This window comes from Triticum dicoccoides, chromosome 6B, assembly GCF_002162155.2.
Source record: "Triticum dicoccoides isolate Atlit2015 ecotype Zavitan chromosome 6B, WEW_v2.0, whole genome shotgun sequence".
NCBI classification, from domain to species: Eukaryota; Viridiplantae; Streptophyta; class Magnoliopsida; order Poales; family Poaceae; genus Triticum; species Triticum dicoccoides.
In genome coordinates, this window is record NC_041391.1 from 85,390,832 (window position 1) to 85,402,145 (window position 11,314).

General features: G+C 44.3%; 1 protein-coding gene across 1 annotated transcript; it reads right to left on the reverse strand.

Moving 5' to 3' along the window:
• Nucleotides 1-750: 750 nt before the first annotated feature.
• Nucleotides 751-2,048, reverse strand: LOC119321838 (F-box protein At3g57590-like). The gene has a single exon (XM_037595364.1). The coding sequence runs from the start codon at nt 2,046-2,048 to the stop codon at nt 882-884; it is 1,167 nt and encodes a 388-aa protein (XP_037451261.1). The 3' UTR covers nt 751-881.
• Nucleotides 2,049-11,314: the final 9,266 nt, after the last annotated feature.

Below are 11,314 nucleotides of genomic sequence, written 5' to 3' on the forward strand. Positions count from 1 at the left end.
TCTCTCTCTCTCTCTCTCATTTTCGCTCGGACGAAGGTCGAAGAAGAAGCAAACTGGACATAAGGTATTTTCCGGTGACAAATGCCTCGCCGCACGAACGGCTTCACTTATTACAGCACAAGCTTGTGGCTCGGCAGCACACCGGCACAGACCAATTCAAAAGGGACGGTTTTTTAGACCCGGTGCACACACAAGTTTAGTACAAAGTTGGGTCATCTATTTTGGAACGGAAGGAGTAGCTACCAAGCACGCACGCACTAATCTAGCTAACTAACTGACCGACCTAACAAGCTAATCCCTACATGCATGCATGCAGCCCATGAGCTGCTGCACGACCCGGCTACATGCCGAGTCCAGGATCCGTGCCGGACGGGCATGCCCAACTAACGGCAGTAATGCTACATCTACGTATAACACAAACATAAAGTAACGTAAAGAGCAACATGGTGGGCTGGGATTAGAGAGAGGGGGAGGAAGGGGCCCACCCCCGGTTAAAATCAGGGGGGAAGAGAATTTAATTTAGTCAAGTTACGTAAGCTTTCGTAACGTTTTACGTAGATGTAGCATTATTGAACTAACGGCGTGCAAGCAGCTAACTACTTGGACAATAACTCCACTAAAGTGATCAAGATTAGTGCTAACAGATACTCCATATTTTAGACGATTAATTGAAAAGATATCACAATAAGAGCCAGACGTTAAAGATATCATAGTAAGCACTAGATACTGAAAGTGCATGTTATATTGATAGATAAGTAGTAATAAGAGCTAGGAAGAAAATACATGCTCTAAATCCAAGGGGGAAGCAAACCAGGAACCTTGAACATTCAGACACGCCTTGCGGAGAGTGAAAACTTGTCATCTTCCTTTTGCATCCCAATCTAGTTGGATGGAATTGGAATAATGCTCTCTTTGAGGCGGCAGTGATTAAGCATCATACAATATTGACGCTTTCCGATGTTCACCATTTCTAAGAAGTTGCCATCAATGTCACAACGCATTACATGTTTACTGTTAAACATGATCAGCAACTCACGGTCGTTCAACACAACCATATCATTGAGCCATTGCACTGTTGAATCAAGTGGTGTTCTCTTTTTCTTTTTGCAAGAGGTTGAATAAAGTTGTCGTGATACCTCCAGCGTTGACACGTCAATCCGGTACTTGAAACTCCAGACGTGATCCTGCATCGCCCAGACATCCATAGCGGTCAAGCTGGGAGTCAAGCTGCCCCATAAAGCAAGTATCCCGTTCATGTCGAACAACTTTCTATGATGGCACAGCTGGGTGGGACTGCTAATCCACCGGAATGACTCGGCTTCTGTGTCGAACACAATAATATATGTGTTGTGTCCCCCAATTTCATTGGCATCATAAGGACACCAGTGCAAGCTGCCACGGTGAAGCACTGATGGTGGACAGCACGACTTAGAGCGCAATCCCTTCAGTAACTGATGTTCTTGTTCCATGGATGGTGGTGAGAGTGTTTGCATTCTGACACTGATATGCCTCATCACATTGGATCCCACTGTGAGAACGTGCAAGCTGGATTTATACGGGTGCCATGGTTCCGAGACCCAGAGCACCCTGTATTCTTGAGTTGGAAGGTGCTGGTAGAAACCGATTATGGTGTTGTAGAGGGCATGCTCCACATGAGGCTGGGGTAGGAGAGCATGCGTGTGGATAACCGGATTGCAGATGTAGAATTGGTGCAGCCACGAGATGACGAGGAAGCCATCGCAGGCGCCATGAAGACAAATCTCGGAGTGGTGTTTGACGCACCGGGAGAAAGGCCAGAGCTGTTGTTTGGTGCCGGCGGAGTGGAAGAGGACGAAACTAGTGGGCAGCCCCCGGCCATCAATAATCGGGAGCGAGGGTTGGAGCTGGTGGTGGTCGAGCATGAATTTGGGCGTGGATGTGGCAATGCACCATGACGTGCTGACGGCTCGGCAGCGTGTGACATCCTTGGACGGCAACCGAACGAGTATCTTGTGGATGATATCGTCGGGTAGGTCCTCGAGCCAGGTCGCGCTTCTCCTATCCGGCATCATGCTGGCTCCCTCCCTCGTGCCCGGCAAGCTACAGTGCCTAAGAGGAAAACCAACATCCAATGCTAAATCCATGGCACCAACTTAAATCAATAAGGCAAGCTCCTAGAACACACAAGCCAAGATAGGTTTGCCTCTAGACACAGATGCAAACATAAACGAAAATATGGGCCGCGAAGTTGCTCACCTACGTCCGGGAAGAAGGTCTGGTAGTTGAGTGAGGCGGCCGGTCAAACTATACCCAGACCAGCAGCAACAGGAGAGGTCGAAGTGGAGGCCATGGCGCGAGGTGTAGACTGCAGCAAGGAAGAGATCGACTCGGCGATGCCTTTTCAACTTTTGGCTGCATGCATGCCAAACGTCTGGATTCCCTCTTAACGACGCTCTCACAATGTCGCCACATGCTAGCACCGAGCAGTTCACCATACTCCTTCAGACGGAGCATTGAAGTCCATTGAAGTCTCGGCTGCAGTGAAGTTTGGACGTACTGTACCCTCCGTTTCTAAATATATGCTTTTGTAGAGATTACAGTATGGACTACATAGGGAGCAAAGTGAGTGAATCTACACTCTAAAATGCATCTGTATACATCCGTATGTGGCTTATAGTGAAATCTTTACAAAGGCTTATATTTAGGAACAGAGGAAGTAAAAATTATAAACCTTGAACGTACTTCTTTTTTTGGCCAAAAATAGTAGTAGTACTCATGGTGCTTAATTTGGGAACACATACAAGACGGACAAGCATGCAGCAGCCGTTGCAGTACATTGAAGTCTCGGCCACTTGTTGAGTGCTGAGTCGATGCATGCACCCGTACGATGTCATTTAAAGCACCGTAGTATAAGGCTGTCATCGGTATCAAATGGTACGTACTATGGTGTTCTTCAACTTGCATGAAAGTAAAGATTGGCAGCACAGTTCAAATTTAAAAGAGTGAATAGTAAAAACAACACTAGTGAAAACCAAAAGTTTAAAATTATCTCAGTAAATAGCATAAAACTATCAAATTTGGGGCCAGGGTTCCGGAAAAACTATCATTTTTTTACAATTACTAGAAACATACCCCAAATTTGGTTCGATATTTCAATAAACTACTGAGTTTCACTGATAAATCATTTGATTAAGTTCAAACCATTTTATGACAGTCGTCAGGTCCATGTGGCACAAAAGTTAACAACGTTATTTGAACAGTAAAGTTTGTCAGTTTGCGGACCGGCGTGACCCACATGTCAGCCACACCAAAATCCAAAGCAAAATTGCTTCCAAAATAACCATGAACTCCACACTGCCCTTGCGGCCTCCCCCACTTCTGCCCGAGAGCGCCACCTCGTCTCCTGAAGGGAAGGCATGCAAGAGAGGGCGCGACCCGACATCAACCAGCCGCGGCGACCGAGGTCGTGGCAGCGCGACCTGACTTACCTAGGAGCTCGGCGGCTAAATAAGCTTGACCACAACGCGAGTTCGAAATGTGGCTCGGCGGCTAAACCTAGATCGAAATGTGGTCATTTAATGCTATTTACTCAAAATATCACGAGTTCGAAAGGTAAAAGTGTTCCATGGTCTAACGAAAAAAAACTGGTCCCCATGTCTTTGCCGCAAGCGACCCGCGTGAACCCTAGCTCCACGATGCCAACCTTCCTGCTCCTCGCCGTCGCAGGTTGGCACTGTCGGGCGAAGCCCGTGCGGTGTCAACGGCGGCAAGGCTTCTCGTTCCCTCCTCCGGGGTGCGCAATCGCCGCAGGATGGCTCTGCCTCGCAAGGGCGGCGGGGGTGCAGTGTTCTTTTTAAGAGGGAGAAATACACAGACAACTTCCTCTCAACAGGCCCGCAATGGCGGCCCCAACCAATAGTTCACTTGTACATGTCAGAAAGTGCAGCCTCATGCCTTCATAATGAATTTGCAAGACATGCGGTAATGCACAATTGAGTACATGGTTTGCAGTTTTGCAGAAATAATTACCACCCCAAGATAATTCTGATGCTTGATTATCCATATTGCCATGCGGATGTCAAATGATTAACTTGGAGCTAGGTTGATTTGATGATTGACTTATGTTTTCCACCAGTTGAAATGAAGAGTAAACCTTATTTGTACATATTTAGTATATTTCGATTGACACTTAAAATTTCTATAAATTTTAGTTCAGTGTGATTTTGACGTACTATTCAACCTTCTTTTCCAATATAAATTATAAACCTTGAATGTACTTCTTTTTTTTGCCAAAAGTAGTAGTACTCATGGTGCTTAATTTGGGAACACATGCAAGACCGACCAGCAGCCGTAGCAGTACATTGAAGTCTCTGCTACTTGTTGAGTCCTGAGTCGATGCCTGCACCCCTATGATGTCATTTAAAGCACTGTATAAGGCTGTCATTGCTGATGGCCTGAGTCCATGCATGCACCCCTGCGGATGAGCATGCATTGGTATCAAGTGGTACGTAGTACAGTATGATGTATCAACTTGCATGAACATAAAGATCTTCTGTTAGCAGCACTGTTCCACCACACCCTTTTGTGCCATGACTCACTATTAGTGGATAAGTGTACTGTTCATCGTCAGGCTGATAATAAGTTTTGTAGTAATAGAGCGTACCCAAGATGAGTATATTTATGTCACAAGTCCCTCTGTCCCATAATATAAGAACGTTTTTCAAGCTAACAAAGGTTGAAAAATGTTCTTATATTATGGGACGGCGGGAGTAGTTATTAATCAGGAGAGGGGTGTTTGTACTAATATACTTCCTCTGTTTCTTTTTCGTTTGCATATAACTTTTGTCTGAAGTCGAAATATCTCTATTTTGACGAAACTTATAGAAAAAAGTATCAACATTTACAAGGCCAAGGAAATATCTTTAGATTCATTATGGAATGTAGTTTCATATTATGTATATTTGGTATTGTAGATGGTGATATTTTTTTATACAATTTTGGTCAAGGTTCTTAAAATTTCACTTGACACAAATCTTATATGCGGAGTAAAAAGGAATGGAGGTAGTAATATGTTACTGTATTACAACGGTAGGAGGGCTTTCTTTTCAGATGTTGTTTTTAGTTTTGATAGGGTTTGTGTCCTGCTCAGAAAGACGAGACGGCGGAGGCTCACTGGAAATAGAAAAAGGTTTTCCCATTCTAACCCCGCCCAGGTGGTGCGTCTAGCAACACCGGTGGGTATGTGAAGGTGTGTCTCCAGTGGATCCGTCTTTGGTGGATTTTCTCGGATCTGTTGATCGTCCATCTACGTTCTTGTGTCTTCAGGTTGGATCTTTCCGATCTATACTACTCTTCCGCAGTTGTTGTTCCGTTGCGTTGGTCCTATGGGGCCTTAGCATGACGTGTTCCCGATTTTCTACTACAACTAGTTTTGCCCGGCTCCGGCGAGGGAGGGGCGATGACAGCCACGCGTCTTGGGCTCGCTTCATTTCTTATAGTCCTCGCTAGGTAGTCTATGGATCTAGATGCAATTTTTGTTACTTCCGATGTTTGTTCTAGTGCTGCGATTGGAAGGGAATAAAATTGGAGTTTTCTCATAAAAAATGATACTGTAATATAATGCATCACAAATTAAAATGAGTCTGCATCTAAATAAATGAACTTGCATGATACCATAGAATGTTACTACCCACTATGTAGTTAGTAATACTAGTTGGATCATTTTAGAGGACTGCTACGGAAGACATCAAATTGGACATGAGGAGGAGCAGGACTGGTATGGTTTGTTGCGTCGGGGGGTTAACCTCAAGGGATTATGATTGGACGGGAGGAGAACAGGATTAGTAGGAGCAGTGCTAGGGCTCGGTGTGTTGGTTATTTTTTTAGGCTGTACGTGGGAGGAGTATCAGTGAAGGAAGGAGAGTGCCAGAGATGAATTCTTTTCTCTCGCTGTATATTTTTTGAACTGCTTTTTCTTCGTTGTAGATTTTTTAGGGGATTTTGGGCTGTAGATGTTTTAAGGTGGGACAGAATTCGAGGACTACTGCTGTATTTTTTGTGAACTATTTTTTTTCTGTTGTAGATGGTTTAAGGTGGGACAGAATTCGAGGACTCCTGCTGTATTTTTTGTGAACTGTTTTTTCTGTTGTAGATGGTTTAAGGTGGGACAAAATTCTAGGACTCCTTCAGGCATCGCATCCAACGGTGGAAAATACTTAATTTGATTATCGGATGACTAGTTTTCTTAGTTACCGAGGATTAACGTGGTTACTTATATGGTGCCTCCAATTAGTAAATATAAGATATAAGATAGACTAGTAACATATACAGATAATTTTCTAAGTTACTTCCCATTATGACCAGCCTCAGCAATGTCACTCGCGTGCAATGCCATGCTTTGTAGTCCAGAACATGCATGACGAAGGAAATATTGTTCTTCAAATAACAAAGACCGGCGAGGTATATTTATATAGGATCTTTTACATCTGTGTCCCTAACTCGAACCCACTACTCACATTTGCCACTAATTCGAAAGCCTGCTCAAAAATGCCCCTCCGCCGTTAGGTGCCCTTACAGAAATGCCCTTCTGCGCCGTTACCGTCCGGTCAATGCCAGTCAAAGCCGGTCAAAGGGCTTTGACCGTCCTGAAAAAAATAGCAAAATAATATAAAAAATCTGAAATTTTGTAGGATCAAAGGTACCCAGGTTCACAAGATGCGTGCAAATTTTCGTGCTATTTGGACAGAAAAAACAGTAAATATATATGCTTGTGAACAGTAAATTAAAAAAATGCAAGAAAATTCAAAAAAAATATGAAAATTTTTGGCATCAAAGTGGCTCGTGTCTGCAAGGTGCGTGCAAATTTTTGGCATCAAAGTGGCTCGCGGAGAAAAAAACAAAATTTGGCTTGGGAAAAAACTTTGGAAAAAATGACTATTTTGTTATTTTTTGCTAGTGCTCGTCGCATGTCATTCGATCACAAAAATATGCAAGCACCTTGTCCACCCAAGCCCCCATGATGCCAAAAAAATTCATATTTTTTTTTGAATTTTCTTGCTATTTTATTTCAAATTTACTGTTCACAAGTGTATAGATTAACTGTTTTTCCTCTCCACGAGCTCCTGGAATGTCAAAATAGCAAGAAAATTTGCACACACCTTGCGCACATGAGTATTTTCGATCTCGCGATATTTTAGATTTTTTAGATTTTTTTGCTATTTTTTTATGATGGTCAAAGCTCTTTGACCGGATGGCAACGGTGTAGAAGGGCATTTCTGTAAGGGCACCTCATGGCGGAGGGGCCTTTTTGAGCAGGCTTTCGAATTAGGGGTATATCTGATTAGGTGGTTCGAGTGAGGGACAGAAATTCAAATGGCCCATTTATATAAGGCATCTGGTGATCATCACATGTTCTAATTGATTTTTGTATATATATTAACGAATCGATCTATCTTCTTTTAGCCCTCCGGATCGAGCAAATCTTCTACAAGCAGCAGGGCAGTTTGAGGCCCGGCCAAAAAGATGAAAGATGGCATAAAGTACAACATCGATGCCATCAAACCTAATGGCGAACCGCTTGAACCTGAGAAGATTGCGAAGATGTTCATTCGTCAATGCGGAGTTATTGTCAGGGACCAAATCCCGATGTCCGTTGAAGAATGGAAAAAGCTAGCAAAGGGTGATCCAGATGTTATTTTTGTTGACCAAAGAGCAGAAAATCTGCTTTGGGAATCGCTCATGTCACATTTAACCCTACCAGATCATTTGACAGATGCAAATCTAGAGAAAGTCAAGAAAACTGCTCTTAAGAAGATGGCGGTAGCATTCAACAACCACAAGAGAACTATATGGGCCGCGTACTCAAAGTAGGAAAGTAGACTCTAGAATTTAAGGGAACACTAGAGAAGGCAAGAGATCACCGGGAAGCTTTCATGAACTTCAAGGAATCGTAAGCTAAGGAATGGTCGAGAAAAAACAAGATTAATGTCGTGAAAAAGCAGTGGCACCATAAGCTGGAGCCAGGTGGCTAGGAGGTGGCCCGCCCTAAATGGGATCTCGCTGAGCAACAGATGATGGATGCAGGGGTCACTCCAGTTACATTGAGCGCCCCCTAGGTGTAGGACTTGGCTTTATGCGCATGGGGGGAAATTGGACCCAGAGACATGCGAGGTTTTGGAGCGGGCAAGTCTTAAAGGAGCCGATTCAGATTTACTTGTTGCAATAGAAGAGGCTCGAACGAGGGTGTTCACGCCCAACATAGAGAACGACGATCTTACGCGTGCCTTGAATAATCCTGAAGACCCGACAGGAACATGAGGCAAAGGCGTTGTTCCGTGGTTGGAGGGGTTTTCGGACTGACGCCGACTACAGAAGCCGTGCGAGAAAGAAGCAGCAGGAGGAGCAGAAGAGGAAGCTGGATGAGGAGCAGAGGAAGCAGGAAGCAGAACGTCTTCGCATCGTAGAATCAAAGCACGCGGAGTTGGCACTCGCTTTCAAGCGGCAGCAGCAGCAAATCGACTCACTTAGCCAGGAAAGGGGGTCTCAGCAGCGGAAGCAGCTAGCGGATCCAGCATTGGACAACACCGTCCCATCCTCGCCGAGAAGTAGCGTGAGTTCTGCCCCAGGCGATGATGCACTGCTGGATAGATACCCTGTGGATGATATCATAGATACAACAACTTGTGAGCTACACATAAAAGTGAAGAACATATCCATGAAGGTGGCGGATGGCTATGCTTATACAAATCCCCCTGAAGCAACCTTCCATTGCAATCTGATTCCAGCTGGCTATGCTCGTGTCGGGGTTGATGAAGTGGTGGCAGGATATTCGGGACTAGAGCTTGACATTCCTGGAGGTGATGACAAGCACACACTGGGAGATGTCGTACATCCTATCATTCTATGGAGAAAGGATTGCATCATATTTCCAAGGCCACGGACACCACGTCAGCCTGCTCCTCCTCCAAGTCCGTTGCCGCCTCAGCAGACTCCCGCTCCTTCAAGTCCGCCGCCGCCTCAGGAGACTCCCGCTCCTCCAAGTCCGCCGCTGCCTCAGCAGACTCCCGCACCTCCAAGTCTGCCGCCGCCTCAGTAGACTACTCCTCCTTGTCAGGCACCGCGTCAGTCGTCTCCGCCGCCTCAGCAACAATGGAAGAGAGGACCGTAGCTACGTCGGCTAGCGGTACCACATGAGGAAATAACTTCAGATATGGTCCAAGCCTCAAGCCTCTTCCGAGGTTGCCTTACGACCTGACTGACGAGGAAAACGAAGCCGAAGTGCTAGCCCAACTGACGAGGAAAACGAAGCCGAACCCCAAACGAAGCTGAAGTGCAAGCCTGAGCATGTCATACAACACTTTATTGATAATGCTCAACCAGCTGCCAAGCATAGGGACCCTATCAGGAAGTCATATCAAGCAAAAAAAGGGCGTCGAGCTCGAGCTCGAGCCAAGCAGCTGGCAAAACATGTGGGAAAACTGTTCCCCGGCAGGGAGAACAGGCAATGCAATCGATGCCCCCCCCCGGCTACAAACACATGTGAGTACCGCCGATCAGGAGCGGGTAGTAACCGACGATCATAGAAGGCACGCTAAAGAGGCCGGTATCACTCTAGAACAACTCCTGGGCATCGAGGACTGCAAAGCGTTTACAGAGGAGCAACTAAAATGGAAATATGTCCCCGGCCAACCTATGGTCAAGCCTGAGCATATCCCGAAGCTCTCAACGAGAATGTATGAATTGCATGAATGGTACGTGAGAGAAGCAAAGACTACCGATTGAGAATCCCTCATGGTGAACGTCAAGGCAGAGTATTACTACCGTAAAAAAGAGTTGTTGGTTGAGTTTGAAGAAATGTATCTGTTACTCAATCAAGACGCACTCGACAAATCTCTCGTCAGTTGCTATTGTCTGTAAGTGATTTTTTTCTGTAATTTAAGTCTCTAGCTAGTTGTAGTGCTTGTTCATTACATGTAATTATCCTCACTATATATTCTTTTCTATGGTATTATGCAGAATGAAGATGTATGAAATGAACAGAGCTGGACACTATGGCATTGTGTTCATTGACCCAAATACCATTAGTCAAGAGACATGGTCACGTGAATGGGATCGAAAAGACATAGAGAAAAGCTTGCTAGAGTTCTTAGTGCGACTAAATACCCAACCAGAAATAGTACTTCCTTACAACTTCGGGTGAGTGACACTGTCTTGTGCTATAAATTCTGTTTTTGCTTACTAGATGTTAATAAGTGTAGTTGATGAGTTATGCACATGCCAGCTTAATTATACAAACGTGTGCGCAGGCAGTTTTCACTGGATCCTGCTAATATTGAAGTTGACGAGGGAAAAGTTCAAGTACTGGACTCACTATTTAAAGAGTATAATGACTATGCAATCGTGAGGTGGATGGTCGATAGCTAATTTCAATCATTATCGCACTATATGTCGGCCTCTTTAGTTCATTTCCTGATAACAACTAATTAATAACTCCTTTATTCATTTTCTTTGCCTGCGGGTAGGGCTTGCAAAAGTTCATCAAACAGGTTGAAGGCCAATGAAAACAACAACTGAAATGGGTGTGACCCAAGGTAATTAAGTACTAGCTACGTCTACGCATCTATTTAATTCTAGTTTCAATACCATTATAATGCTTGACTAATTATTATCTGGTTGAATTCTATATTCTCGTAAAGGCCCTGAAGCAGGCGCCGGGGACTAATTTATGTGCATACTAAGTTTGCGAGAACATTCGCATGATGGTGTCCGAAAGGAGCAAAAATGATAGACTCCAATGGATACGTTTGCCAGAACACTATTCATAATTTTAACATCATTATCTAATATATAAACACACAACTAATACATACATATTGATCTTCTTCTTTAAAGATGAGGGAGATGCGGGATCAGCTCCTACCATAGGATAGCGTACAAGCGATTCAAAAGGAAATAGTGGAATTTCTGCTCAACCAGATCATAGATCCCAAAGGAGAATTTCATTACAAGCTGCCTACATAAATGTAATGGTCTACAAATTGTTGGAGAAATTGTATGTACCAAACTGTGTGAGTGAGTGTGTGTGTGTGTGTGTGTGTGTGTGTGTGTGTGTGTGTGTGTGTGTGTGTGTGTGTGAATGGTCGTACGAGAAATTCTATTTATATATATGCATAGCATGTATAATATGTAGCAGCGTAAAATATGTTTGAAATGAAAAAAGAATTAAATGGAAAACACTAAATTAAAAGGAAAAACAAATCATAAACCCACAAACCCATAAACATTTTAGTCCCGATTGGTGTAATCAACCGAGACTAAAGGCCCACTGCCCCTGGCG